This window comes from Mobula birostris, chromosome 4 (genome assembly GCF_030028105.1).
Source record: "Mobula birostris isolate sMobBir1 chromosome 4, sMobBir1.hap1, whole genome shotgun sequence".
In the NCBI taxonomy this organism is placed as follows: Eukaryota; Metazoa; Chordata; class Chondrichthyes; order Myliobatiformes; family Myliobatidae; genus Mobula; species Mobula birostris.
The window spans coordinates 70,734,447-70,749,984 of NC_092373.1; the positions used below are offsets into that span (position 1 = coordinate 70,734,447).

A 15,538-nucleotide genomic window follows, 5' to 3' on the forward strand; every position below is an offset into this window, starting at 1 on the left:
TCCCCTACCTTGCTTCCAAGAGAAACTTGGGGTAGTTCTCACCAGGGATTTCTCATTTCATGCCATCTAACACCTCCTCTTTTTTAATCTTAAACTTTTTTTTCTGGATAGGACCCAGTTAGGCTACTTCCCACAGTAACCCAGGGGGAATGCATTGTTGCAACTGTCCTGGGTTAACTTAGCTAAGGCATGGCTCCCAAGAGTACAAACACTTGGCAATAGGACTGTCGACTTATGCTATTAGTAATTTCCTGATATCACAGTTAGTGAATGCAGCTGAATAAGGATTTCATTTGGTGCTCATAGAGTTAATAGTTGTAGGTTGTGATGGAAGTGTTTTTAGTTTTTCATCATTTAAATATATTGATCTTAGTCCAAAGTAGCTGGATTGCAATAAAGTCTATTTGCGGAGTTTTGCCGATTACTAGGTTTTTAATATCGTTCTGGAATGGTATACTTTTATTTACACCTATATAGTTCCTCCTATGTTTTATTCTATGCTCAATGACTCTATCCCTATCTCCTTACTTAACTCTGTCATCATGTATTTGCCTTCCGCTCTCTGATTGGTTTTCCCTGATTCTTATTTTAAAACGGCCCCTTTTTGTGTCACCCCGTCTTTTTTTCGGAGTAATTTTCCTTGACTAGCGTGGCTGAGTTCCCTGTTCCCTTGTCCCTTCGATTCTTTCATCGTTCTTCAGTTCCTCGCTCAGTTTCCGCTTGCCTCCGAATGACCGTGTAACTAACAGCTTCTGCGTTTTATTTTTGGCTCTGCCTCCGGGAAGCGAACTACCCGGATCACTGACGTCAGGAAGCTGCTGAAGAGCCATCTTTGTTCCAAAGCTGACTGACGGAGCAGTCGGGAGAATCCTGTTGAATACCTAAAACTCGAGAAAGAGCAAAACAAAATGTGAGTAGAATAAAGGAAAGACGAGGGGGCCATGCGAGGGGGAGGGAGGCGGCTTCTAACCAAACATCCTGGTAATATCAGTGCGGATATTTACACGGTTTAGTCTGCTTCACGGTGCTTAGCATAGGGATTGGTCGAGTTTACGGGAGAAGCCGCTGTCCTGTTGCGTTAGTGCTGAAAAATTGGGCTGCCGAAGTACTTTCCCCACTAGTTCCCGGGCGAGAGGATTGGTGACCTGATTGGGTGGGTGCTGCGAAAATTTGTTGTTATCCCTCTTTCCCTGGACCTATTAACACGGCGGTCAAAGTGGGAGAGGGTAAAATGAAACGTAAAGCAAATTTGAAATGGCTTGCGCTTATTTTTGAGCTAAATGTTGCTGCTTCGTTTTAGTTTGGACTTGCTACATTGCACACGGGCCCAGGCAGAATAAATGTTTAATATGGTATCACTGACACCCTGGGCAATATTGCATGGCGTCGTACAATCTGCATAGACAAGGGGCGTTCTCGGGAACTTGCCAGCTCCAGTTTCGGCTGTGGGTAATCGCGATGTACACTGGAGGGGAAGCGGAAATTGGTCTCCAATTTTTTTTTTTAGCGTGGTGGAACGGTTTAACCGTGTGTTGGAGCCCAGAGGAATTGGGCTTAACTTCAGAAAATAAAGAACGCCGTTTCTGTAGAGATGTATCCTCTCCACAATCTAAATGTGAAATTTTGTTCCAGGCATCTATAACAAGACATTAGGAATAAGTCCTTATTGACAGCAAAATTTTAAAAGCGTAAGTCGGCTTGTACTAATATGTGTGATTAAAGAATTTGATTCAATTGTTAGTGGTCTCTTAAATCCATGCCGTTTCGAGATACAACCCCATCCCTGATTATTGGGGTGTAAGGAATCTATATGTTAAGCTTCAGCTCAATAAACATTAATATTACACAGTATATAAAAAGTGGCATGTTTCCATGACCAGTTGACTTTGGGATCCTTTTCTCTACTGACTACAATCACTATATAATTAAAGCAATTTAATGCCTTGAGATTTTATCTGAAGACCACATTTATAACGTTTAAAAAGAAAATTAGTTATATTTACTTTCCCCGAAATATAATTTTAAGGATTAACAGGCGTAATTGCTACAAATATAGTTCCGGCCGTTTAAAATTCCCGATACTTTATTAAACCCCATACTTTTTAAAACACACAATAGAACGGTTGATTTGAGTTCTGTTTCTGATCTAAAAATGTAATTTTTGGGGCATTTTTTTCTTTTCCATCATCAAAAGATCCAAGTATTTAAAATACTCTCTTAAATGCATAATTTTGCAAATTAAAGTTATATGTGTTATTCTAGCTATAGTTCCAAAACAGCAATCTTTTGATAACCGGGCTTGGGCTTCAACCTGTAATTCTCTCCCCCCCCCCCCCCCCCCCGCCACCCTTCAATCAACAGTTAAAGTTTGGGTGATTTAACATGTTTGCCTAACCGGAAATACACCACGTTGCTTGAAATAGCAACTGCTATTGTTAGGGGTTGTGTAAAATAACCTACCAGATCCAACAGTTTTCTAATCATAGTTTACCCAACCTAATTATTGGAAAAGACTCAAATTAGAAAAGTTTGAAATGCAACATTAATTATTTAATGCTTATAACATTATTTAATGAAGCAGGAAAACAAAAAAAATCGTCGTTTGTCTCATAAGAATGGAAGGCAAACAATGAATAGAATTGTTGGCTATCATTCCAGATAAACTATCATAACTCGGAGCTATAGTACTGGCTGCAACGTAATACCTATCAGCCTGTATAATCTTAATGCTGGTTGGTGTAAACTATTAGAATGCATAGAACAAAGATACCCATGACCATTGAAATCCTAGGAAGTTAACTATGAAACAGTGCAGTCTATATTTACCACTCATGGATAGTTGCTTGGACGTATCAATACCACAGATGACCTATAAAATAAACCATAAGCAATAGAGGCAGCAGCATACAAGCTGGAAAACTTCATATAAATGGAATGGAAAGACCTTGTCATTTTGCTACCTGGTTATTTGTCCCAGGAGTTTACTTAACACTAAGCAAAGAAAACAGTGGATTAGTTAAAGAACTGGAAGTGAAAAGAATAGGCAAATGATAAATTCAATCTAAAATAGCAGAAAGATAATGTCAATCTGTTGTCCTTCACACTAAAGACTCTAATGTTCTTTGTGTAGTGCATCCTGCAGCAATTATTCCATAATGCAAGATAAGTGCACCACCAATGCATGTGATGAGAAACACTTAAGCAGTCAATATGATTTGTTGTTTAATTATCATAATCTACTGCATATACACATCCATACACCGCTTCTGCTCTCCCATAATTTAGTTCCAGTAAATGTGCAGTGAGTGAGCACTGTGCTACAGGTCTGATATTGACCACTTTACGAAATCACTTTAAAAAATAAAATCAAGGGTGCATTAAGGTAAGTTGACTTGTACTGAAGCTTTTAATATTATTGGATGTTTAGTAATATTACAATTTGGTACTGATTTGAGTTGGCATATGATATATGAATGCATTGGGAGACAAATTATGTCATCACTAAAAATAGCAGCCCAGCAGAAATCCTGTGATCCTTTGTTTTTCCCCCTGACAGTGCTTTACTATTTCTAATCAAGGGGCTTATCATTATTTGTGTTGTGTGGAGCCTAATATGCAATCATTCCCTGTTGCTCTATAGAAGCAACTTCAGAAAGAAACAATTGTTTCAATGTGAATAATAATTTATTGATCATAAGATATGGTGGAAAAACAAAATCAGCCTTTCAGTTGATTTTGTGATCTAGATTGTTTTATCAAATACAATTAGATCATCTACAGGGTTATTAATCTTGATTATGATTCCCTTCCCCCGTCCTGATGCTTTTATTTTTCTTGTCATTTTGTTGTCTCCAACAGGAGATGACTCCTGTTGGTATAATATTGGAAAATACTGGAAATACACTGCAAGTTAGGCAGCAGCTGCAAAGAGAGAAAAGGATTAGAGCAAAAATCACTGAATGGATGGGGTTGATCTGGGTGTGGACATAGAAAAATGAGACAAAATAGTCTCTTTCTGTGTAGTAAGGATATATGAAAGGTGAAAGCATTTCAGATGGGTGACTGTTAATAAGAACTCAGCAACATTACATTGTCATTCCGCAGGCTGTAGCACTTTAGTGGTAGCTTGCACTAGTTCCACTTGTAAACATGGGTAAAAAGTCATAGAAAAATTGATTATAAATCATTGAAGTTGAATCTAAATTTGTATTTTTTTCCAAATGTTCAGTTTTAAGATGGGCCTGCTAAGTTGTGTAGTTACCTTGCATGTTATAATGCACATGGTAATTTCAGCATTGAAAGTAGCAGGGAATTGAAGCTGCTAATTGAAGGCCCATTTATTGGGTGGCACAGTGATACAGCAGTTAGTGCTGCTATTTCACAACTCGAATGACAAAATAGATTTATTATCAAAGTACACTACATGTGTCTCTATGTCCACAACTAAGATTTGTTTTCTTGTGGGCATTCACAGCAAATATAAGAAACACAGAAGAATCAATGAAAGGCTTCCTCCAACAGGACGGTCAATCAATGTGCAAAGGACAACAAACTCTGCAAATACAAAATGAAATAATAATAATAAATAAGCAATAAATATCAACTACGTGAGAGGAAGAGTCCTTGAAAGTGAGTCCATAGATTGTGTGAACAGTTTAGTGATGGGTTCAGTGAAGCTATCCTCTCTGGTCCTAGAGCCTGATGACTGAAGCAATTAATAATTGTTTCTGAACCTGGTGGTGTAAGTCCTGAGGATCCTATACAGCCTTCCTGATGACATCAGCTAGAAGAGAGCATAGACTGGCTGGTGGGGGCCTTGATGATGGATGCTGCTTTCTTGTGAAAGTGCTCCATGTAGATGTGTTGAGTCGTGCGGAGGGCCTTTACCCATGATGGACTGGGCCGTATCCAGTACATTTTGTAGGCTTTCCCATTTCAGGGCATTGGTGTTTCTGCATCAGTCCATGATTCAGCCAATCAATATATTCTGAACCACACATCTATAGAAGTTTGTCAAAGTTTTAGATGCCTATCGAAATCTTAGCCAACTTCTAAGGAAGTAGAGACCCTGCCATGCTTTCTTTGTGATTGCACTTACCTGCTAGATCACTGAAATGATAACACTGAGAAATTTTAAGTTTCTGACACTCCACCTCTGATCCTCAGATGAGCACGGACTCATGGACCTCTGGTTTCTCTTCATGAAGTCAATAATCAGCTCCTTAGTCTTAGTGACGTTGAGTGAGAAGATGTTGTGGCACCACTCAGCCAGATTTTCCGTCTCCCTCCTATTTGTTGATTCAGCCAACACCACTGGTGTCATCAGCTAAATATGCCACCTGAGCTGTACTTAGTCTCACAGTTATAAGAATATATTGAGTAGAGCAGGGGGCTAATCACAGCCTTGTGATGCACCTGTGTTGATGGAGAACATAGAGGAGATTTTGTTTGCCAATCCGAACTGACTGGAGTCTGCAAGTGAGGAGATCAAAGATCCAAATGCACAAGGAAGTATTGAGGCCAAGGTCTTGAAGCTTTTTGATTAGTTTTGAGGGGATGATAGTATTGAATGCTGAGCTGTATTGGATGAAGAATATCCTGACGTATGTATCTCCACTGTCCAGAAGTTCCATGTTGAGCGAAGAGCCAATAGACCTGTAGTGATGGTAGGATATTGGAGTGGAACCAAGTTGCTTCTCAGGCAGGAGTTGTTGTATTTCATCACTAACCTCTCAAAGCACTCCATCACAGTGGATGTAAGTGCTACTGGACAATAGTCATTGAGGCCAGTTATCATGTTCTTCTGTGGCACTGGTATAATTGAAGCCTGCTTGACCCAGATCCAATCCTGATTACCAGTGATGCCTATGTGGCGTTTGTCCATTTTCCCTGTGACCATGTGGGTTTCCCCAAATACTCTGGTTCCTTCTAGGTCCCAAGGATGTGGGGGTAATTTAAATGGTACTGCAAATTACCCAAATGCTGGTGAATGACAATTAATTAATGTGCTATTAATGGGCATTTGTAAGAATAAATTTTAAGTTTGCAAAGGAATAGGATTGATGGGGATTGTTAAACTAGGAGCCAGCATGGATTCGATGGGCTGTATAGCCTCCTGTGTCACTCTAAGTAACTACATAATCTACCTTATCATTCTGTTCATTGATACCTGTTAACTCAACATAGACTGCAAGTAAAATGACTTGTGAACCATATCAGCCAGTACATTTCCCCTATAGGTTTTATTGGTCTAATATTTCTATGCATGTTTGTATTGAGGATTTTTAGTGCTATTTTTACATATTTGGCAAATTGAAGACACAGCTCATATTTTCTTCAGTAGACCTCAATTTATTACATCATTTGACAAATATACTGGTTGACAATCATAAGTTTGAAGATTTTATGAAGTTTATTTTTAAGGATTGTGTTTGCTTCCTCCAGATTTCTTTCAGTAATAAACCTATATATAGAATTGAAATAACTTAAATAACTTCAGATTTTTCAGAGGAAGACTTAGCATCCAGATCAATAATATTTTTTTCTGTGTAAGAGTCACAACATGGGTGAATATTCAGCTTTCTTTGATTATCTACCGTATGTTGGTGTTTTCTTTGCTGCTTTAATGTAGAACTGAATAAACAAGCTGTTCCAACTTTGCTGTTAAAATTTGGCAACACATTAAAAGCCTATTCAACAGGACTTCAAAAGTTGAGGAACAGCTTGGATATTTTTGTTTAATATATTTCATGAATGTGAAACCTTAGTGTATGTTATGCCCCTGAGGTTGGTTTTAAAATCTCTGACAGTAAGCCCAGTGTGACGTTAGTCACAGTCATGTAAGAGAAATTCTGATATCTAAAGACAAATGTAATCTACCATAATCATGTTCAGCAATTTTTGTCACTGCTAAGATATAGTTCTGTCTCATAATAATTTAACATTTACTTAATGTAAATATGACTCTTTTAGTACAGTTAGAGATTAATTTTGAGAAAGGTGGTTATTTCTTTAAGGAATGGAGCTGATTGTAAATCCCTGGCTCCTCTCCAAGGCTGTGAAGCCAACATGAGATCAGTATCATACATCTTAAATGCATTGATATATACGAACTCTAAAGGGCACTTGGTGGCATGATCTTTTGGCCGCTGTCTTATGTCTAAAATCCATTTCTGAATCCATTAGTAAAATCCATTACTGATCAACCATAAGTCTCCTACCTGTTATCTTGAAATATATATGAAGGAAACGTGCAACAAATACTGAGCACAGAACAGACAATTCCATCTAAAGTTAAAGAATTTACTTAGGAATTATCAATCTGGTGAGTACAAGCACGCTTTTATTTTTCTGAAATTGACTCAAATTATGTTGTTTTACTTTCACATGATGTGCCTAACCTGAAGAGTGACAAAAGTGAATAAAATACTTCCTACTCTGTAAGGATATTCAGCATCCTGTTCTGCATAAACAAAATCCTTGATGTATGAATGTAAAACTTAAACATTTTTTCCAATGCTATTAATTCTTTATATCATGAGCACCATTATGCAATGTTGTTTCACTTAGTCCGAGAAGAGGTTTCATAAATTGGCCTTGGTAGTGCACTATGCAGTACAGTTCCTGCAGAAGCCAATGTCAGGACTGGCCTCAATTCATTTGAGCTTTGATGTCTGAGACACATTTGCAGTTTGAAGGTTGGGAGATGAGTGTGATTGGAAAGAGAGAGAGCATGGAATGTTATTGGTCTGCAGTTTCATTGTGAAGCTGGGAGAAGGAGACTACCTGCTCCATGTTCTAGATTTAGAGATGCAAAAGGTTGAATTTAGTATTTGTTCAAAACACATCCTATGGTTCCTTTAGGAGCTGTTGGTTCAGTTCAGATGCCCCCGGGAAAATTTAGTGGAGCAAGCACAATGTGCCTGCATTTAATGCCCAATAGATGTCTCCAAGACACCCAATCTGAGCATTAGCCCCATATTGCATAATACCGATCTCGAATGCACACTCTAGGTGACATGGATAAGTGCAGAGAATCATAACCAATATGAAGAGCAAGTGCGTGTAGTGCTAATTCATCATCAATTCACCGCAGACCACAACCATATATGAATATATGGATTATATAATGATTATATAAATGATTATAAATTAATTATATAAATGGACAAGAACACTTAATCAAACATATATATAAAATTATAGTTTAATTAAGTATATAAATGAAAAAGAATAATTAATGACGCTGTATGTACAAGTTCAAGAATTACCTAAGTTATCACGGGACTACATGATGCATGCCCACCTTGCGAAAAGTAACCTCGAAGTTAGATCGGCATTTCAGACTCCTGTGTTTTCCTTTGAATTAGTTTTGTTTTCTAACTTTAAAACATTAATCTATACATGCTGCTGGGTAACAAGAGTGTTCCATGTATCATACCATCCTGTTAGGGGTGGTCTTTTTATTAATTCCATTGTGTTTCTTGTACTTACTGTGGATGCCCTCAAGAAAATGAATCTCAGGGTTGTATATGGTGACATATATGTACTTTGATAATAAATTTACTTTGAACCTTGATGCAAATAATGAGACTTGAAGGGAATGATGACAAATGCTTTATAACCATATAATATTTCTATGTATGTCAATATTATACAGTGCACTGAATTATTCAAGTTATTAAGCATCGTCCAGTTTAAAATTGTGATCAGATACATTTTGGATGCAATCCTTGATGCACACTGAGTTGGCTAAAATTGGCAGAATCCTAGTTAACTATCCTGTTGCTGGATCGAGAAAGGAAGAATCATGTAGATTCATACTTTTGCTGATTATACTGTATAGTTAATGTGAGGAAAAGATGCATTATGAAATATACGTAAGCATGCTAAAACATGAGTTTTTCGCGGTTTGTTAACCAACTATGTTCAAATGGAGGCAATTTGGACAAAACACACAAGACTACCAGTGTCGTTGAATAGGTAGCTAGTACATGCCGGTACTTTAAAAAGCAAGGGGAGGACAAGTGATTCATTCATCATAGACTACTGTCAAGCATGTGACTTTTGATAACAATTACTGCAGTGAGTTTAGAAAACATTTTCTTTTATGAAGATATCTCCATTGTCCTTTGTTCATTGTGGCTCAACAGAAAAAATGACTTGCTGAAAATAAAGTAATAAATCCTCCAAAAAAAAATCTAAAAAATTAACCTGAAGATCTTTCTTAAATTCTCATAAACCCAACTAGATATTTGTAAAATTTTATTTAAAAGTCCTGGTCATCATCCTTCAAAGTGGATATATCTTCAGTGGAACATGTTGGAGAAAGATCTGATTTAATGCCTGGCATTTGCTGAGAGCATTGTCATCCATGTTGCTGCTAAGATATACAGTTGCTTCACATGTGTTTCTTTTGAATGTACCTGCCAGACTACATTTTCTGTCAACATATCTGTAACCCCTTGAATGACACTAGGATGTTGTGCCTTGGAGGTAGGTCACACCGGGTAGTCCAGAACATACCTGTAATACAAATGTGCTGAAAAGCCTTTTGACGAACAGTAATGCCTTGTCACCTGTATTGCTACTTCAATAGTTTAAAACAAAACTATTAAAAGAAAACTAAAATTTCACCTGGTTAACATAATAATAAAAAAAAAAATAAAAGGTTAAATGCACAGTATGGCACCTTATAATTTCCCTTTGGTCTTACAACTATTAAAACTTTATTCAAATGCTGGGGAAACAGCAGGAGTTCATGAACGAGAACAGGCCAGGGGCTAGTAATTTCAGAACTTCCACTGTGGACACTCGAGTGGTAAAGTCCCAAACTGGCTATCAAGGGTAACTGCCCACAGTTCACCACAGAAGTGCCAGCACATTCAAGCTAATTCTGAACCAATAACTGTTAAGATTCTGATCATCAGAATATATTGTATTGGTTTATTTGTTGTTATGTTAATCTTCCAAATGAACACCTTTTTAATAAATTAAATTCCTTAAAAGCTTTTTGCATTTTGAAAGCTGAAATATTGAACATCACTAAATACTGATTGCTTACAAATGATTAAATTCAAAGTTTAACTTTGATCTACTGGACGGAGCATGTAACCATCAAGGATTACATTAGATATTTCCACCTTTGGGAAAATGTATCAAATAAACCTGGACTCTTTTACTTTGCATTGGAGAGCTGATGGTAGCCCAAAACACGAAAAGGTGGGTGAGTGGTTTGTGAGTCATTCTATTTAAAAGAGCTTCAAAAAGTTAAAGTGCATGAGGCGAATGCAACATTTGAATTTTTTAAATGTTTTTTCAAGTTGATGCATTTGTCACCATAGTAAGTCTAAGTGCATAATTAAAATGTTTTTAAAAATCCAATTGAATTTAAGTATGGCATATTTCTTGGCTGTGTTAGATAAAACTATCCAGTCTAAGATACCAGAAAATCTGATACACCTAAGACCATTCAATTAATTATTAGATGTAGTACTTTATGTATGTTTCTTTGAATCAAGCTTTCCTCTTGTCATTTTTGCTGCTGAGAATACCTATCTTAAAATGTTACTCTGCAGAAAATATGGCTGGAGTTTCTGTATACAGTAGTTGCAGTTATTGGTGTATTTTCAATGAAATCAGTGTAACTCATACAAAAAGTTACAAAATTTTAAAGCAAATCTGCAAAACCTATCCTGAAACTGTCTGCAGATTTAATTGCGATTTAGGATTTTTGCTAAGTGTTCATATTTTCACAAATTGCAGTTATAAAGAGTTTTAAAAAATAACAATTCTTTTGGGCACAACAGTAAAAGGTGCATTTTCAATACCTTGTGTGGTTTTTGTTTTAATTTAATGACAACTGCATGTATAAAGAAAACAGTTTTGCAAAAAGTTTGAAAATGAATTTCAATTATCACTCAAATAGTTACTCACAAATGGTGGAATCTTGTTTCAGATCTGTGCAATTAACCATTAATAAGGGAAATGAGTATGAAATATGTTGTGATTTGTATGTTTTATGAGGTGTTTATTGATAATATAGATTTTGAGAAAATAAGTATCATTTATGTAGCCATTGTATGGTGATTTTTAAAATGAGATGTTCAAAATAAACTTTGTAGAAACTTTATAATACAACACTCCATTCAGATTTTTCATTGCCATTGTTAGGATACATAAGGAATCCAAAGTAACAAAATTCCAACATAAAATTTAACTTGGTACATATTTTTTAAAAAGATCACCTGCTCTAATTTGAAGGCCCTTCCTAACTCAGAATTTGGTTAGTTAAGCTGCTACAAGGTTTGCCTTCGCAATTCTTGATATTTTTTTGAAAATGGCATACGTTAGTTGATAAGAATTTATCAATTTTCTTTTCTCGAACAGTGTTCCTTAGCACTTGTCACGTTGACAAGGTTTTAGAACATCTCATACATTTCCTTTTAAAACTCAGTGTCATATTTTGCTTCAGAATTCTGTGAAAGAACTTGTGGCATTTTGTTCCATGATAATCACTATTGGAAGAAATGTTTGAGAAATCACAACATAACGTGTTTACAATTTTATTTTAACTTTGCACTTCACAAACATTGTAAACAGAATAACAAATCTGGGAAAATAACATCAATATAGTGAAGCCAGAGGATGTTCAGAAGCTGTGAAAAAGCTCTTCTGGTCTTACCCTATTCTGTATCTATCTGTCTAATCTATCCTTGCTATCGTTTTTGCTGTTGAACTGATAATAGCTCCATTTAATAGTTTGCTGAAATACTCCTTGACTTTGCAGTCTCCTAACTCTGACTTAAACCATCTTCTGCAGTTCTGATTTTGAACGCACCCTGATATTACTTGATCAGTATTGGTAACTATGCCTTCTGTCAAGGTTAAGAGTGCCTCTCCTCTTTTCTCGAACAGTGTTCCTTAGCACTTGTTATGTTCTAAAACCTTGTCACAATCTCATACAACATCTCCTTTTAAAACTCAGTGTCATATTTTGCTTCAGAATTCTGTGAAAGAACCTGGCATTTTGTTGCATGATAATCACTATTTAAATGCAAATTTTGTTAGCATAATTACTGATAATCAATTGGAAATTCACATGGTGATAATCACATGGAAGTCAATATGACATAGCTGTTCATGTGACGTTTCACAGTGCCAGCTGTAAGATCAGGATTTGATTCCTATTGCTGTCTATAAGATTTGTTTATTTATTTATTTAGATGGAAAGATAAGATAGATAGGAATAGACCATTCTGGTCCTTCAAGCCCTGACAAATCCCCTAATTTAATCTGAGCCTATCACGGGACCATTTACAATGACCAATTAATTTACCAGTCAGTGCATCTTTGGACTGTGAGAGGAAACTAAAACACCTGAAGGAAACCCACGTGGTCATGAGGAGAATGTACAAACTCCTTACAGACAGCAGTGGGAATTGAACCCAGGTCCCTGTGCTGTAAAGCGTTGTGCTAACCACTACGCTAACATGCCCCTACGACTGTGTGTATTTCCTCTGGCTACTCTGGTTTCCTCCCACATTTCAAAGACATGCAGTTAGGGTTAGTGAATTTTGAGCATGATAAGTTGGCACTATAAACTGGCAACACTTGCTGGCTGCCAGGCATAATCCTCACTGGCTTAATTTGATTTGACACAAATGAGGCATTTCAACTTGTGCTTCAATGTACAGATGACAAATAAAGAAGATCTTTAATTATACTCCCATGCTTATGAAAGTGAAACTGTGTGGAGTTTACACAATGACCCTGTGACTACACTGGTTTTCCTTGTGTGCTCAAGTTTCTTACCATGCTCTAGAAATGTGCTGGTTAGTGGATTAATTAGTTACTGTGAATTATTCCTACTGTAAGTATGTAGTAGGAGAATCAGGGTGGGGGCTGATGTGCGCTTGTGAGAAAATAAATTACAGGGAAATAGTGCAGGAATAGGATTGATGAGATTATTTAGAGAGTTGGCATAGATGCCATAGGCCAAAGGTCATAGGGAAATAGGAGAAATATAAACAATTTAAGTACGTCTAAGTAATGATTTTTACCTTAGGGATATTATACCATCTTTTCCTTTTATATCTGGAGTACGAGTAGCTAAACATTAAGTCTTTAAGATAGGTCTTGATTTAATCATTAGCGAAATGGTACCAGTATATGCAGTTATTTAGCAAGCATTTGAATAATTAGAAGTGTTGAGGAACCATTGCATGGTATGAATGCCTTCTGTAGTTGGCATTCGCAAAATTCTCCATGACTATGAATAGTACAGCATATTATTCAGCAAATGTATTCACTGATAGAATGATAGTGAAGGAGCCTTTGTAAATCCACTTGTGAGTTGTTCCTGGTGACACCAATAACATCTAAATTCTGAAGGGACTTTAACTACAAGAAGCCAAGTTCAGGAGGAGTCATTTTGAATGACTGCCCTTCAGTTCTTTGAAGACAGTCTAATCGTAATGTTGATCATGAATTGATGTGGAGAAAGCAACTTAAAGAGAGAAAAGAAGGATAGAGAGGAATAAGTACAGGGAAAGATTACTTCTACATCCAGGCTAAAAACAATTTGTTTCCTCAGCTCGGTTTTAATGTGATATTAATAGAACCTTGTCTGTCCTCTAATAACAAGCTACCAAAAAGGGTATGACGGGGTGCATTTAAGATTGAGAGACTGTCTGGTCTGCCTGCCTATCATCTGTCTCTTAACTTGCCTGTATTCTAAAGAAATGTTTAAATCTTCCTGAGATGGCAATGCATTCTTAATCATTAAGTGTAAGGGGGACTTTTAATTATATGTAAGGAGGTGAGTAATTAAAATGAAAACTGCAGCTAATCTTGCACAAGTAATTAATTAAAATTCAGTGAGTCATTCAAAACCAGCAGATTTACTGTTTATTGTTATTAATATACCACTTACATTACATAATTTAAATAATTAAACACTAATAAAAGAATAAATTACATTAAATTGTCTTTAATACTTTAATCTTTTGACTGCATTTACATTGATTATAAATTATTTAGGTTTGAGAAATTGGAACAAAAATATATTTCAAGCTTAATTTGTACATTAACTCTATAAAGGAGCTACCCTTATAGAAGATTATATCTGACAGCGCTTTATAATTTCAGAACCCGATATAATTTGGGACCTTAATCTCATAGCTAACTTGCTGCCAAATTATGTTACAGCATGATTTTAAACCCCTTTTACCCAGCACTCAACATTCTGAAGGAGATTTGAATTCCTGAAGGTTGAACCGCTCTTTTTATTGGAGTTCAATAACACTATTCAATATAGTATAAACACAGCTGTTGAAATGCTGGAAATGTGCCACAGGTCAGTTGATGTTTGCAAAGAAAAAAATTCCTGGTTAATGTTTTAGTTAGAATTCTGATCACCCATCTTCACCTAATCCCACTCTGTCTGGAGACGAAGAGGCTGCAGATGCTGGAATTAGGATCAACGAACAATCTGCTGGAGGAACTCAGTGGGTTGAGCAACATCTGTGGTAGGGGAAGGAATTGTCAACATTTTGGGTCAAAACCCTGCATCACATGCTGCTTGACCTGCTGAATTCCTCAGATGGATTGTATGCTCCCTTGCCCCTTTGTTTTCAAGGTGCTGATTGATTGTTGTGAATTCCCAATGGTCGACATTTTTTGTGTAATCTGACACAGTTTTCCTTCACGTCTACATAACTTATTTTTATTCATTTAAGGGACATGGAAAATACTGACAAGCATTTACTGGCCTTATCTGTTTTTTTTTTAATAGCTCATGGTAGTGACCTGTCACATTGAATTAATACACCCCCCAAGGTGAAAGTACTCACATGTTGTTAGTTAAGAATACTAGAGCGGTAAATGCAGTGACGATGAAGGAACGGGGAAGTCAGGGTGCTACGTGTCCTAAAATCAAAACTGTAGATTATGTTTTGTAACTCCAAAACATTGAACTAATTGCAAGAAAAGGACAGGAGCCCAAGAGAACAGGTCTTATTTTAATTTTTACTTTAAGTTGTGTACGAGTCATGTTGTGTGATGACGTATGCCATGCATGTTCTTTTACACACAACTCAATGAATTATTTAAACAACAAAGAATGCTTAAACAATACATTTACAATATTACTCAAATATTACTGATACATTCAATACACAACTGTCCTCCCTGCTTACCTGTAAGCTCCAACTCAATACAGAACGCATCTCAACTATAGGCACTTTTATATGATGTGATGTTACACAACTACTACACAGCCAGCCAGAGCACAATAAATTTCAAATTGTCCCATTCAGGTCTAAAGATTTAATCTAGTGGAAACTTCCTTATAGTCAAAGTCATACTTTATTGATCCCGGGAGAAATTGGTTTTGGTTACAGTTACACCATAAATAATAAATAGTAATAGAACCATAAATAGTAATACGTAAATCGTGCCAGTAAATTATGAAATAAGTCCAGGACCAGCCTATCGGCTCCGGGTGTCTGACCCTCCAAGGGAGGAGTTGTAAAGTTTG

At 36.5% G+C, this 15,538-nt stretch overlaps 1 protein-coding gene across 1 annotated transcript in view; it reads left to right on the plus strand.

Annotated features, from left to right (window-relative positions):
• The first annotated feature begins 824 nt into the window (after positions 1-824).
• vamp2 (vesicle-associated membrane protein 2) overlaps positions 825-15,538 on the plus strand; it is a 114,553-nt gene continuing 99,839 nt past the window's right edge. Inside the window, exon 1 of the mRNA XM_072255506.1 lies at positions 825-910. Within this exon, the coding sequence (XP_072111607.1) occupies positions 909-910 (2 nt within the window). The 5' untranslated portion in view covers positions 825-908. The remainder of the gene's footprint in view (positions 911-15,538) is intronic.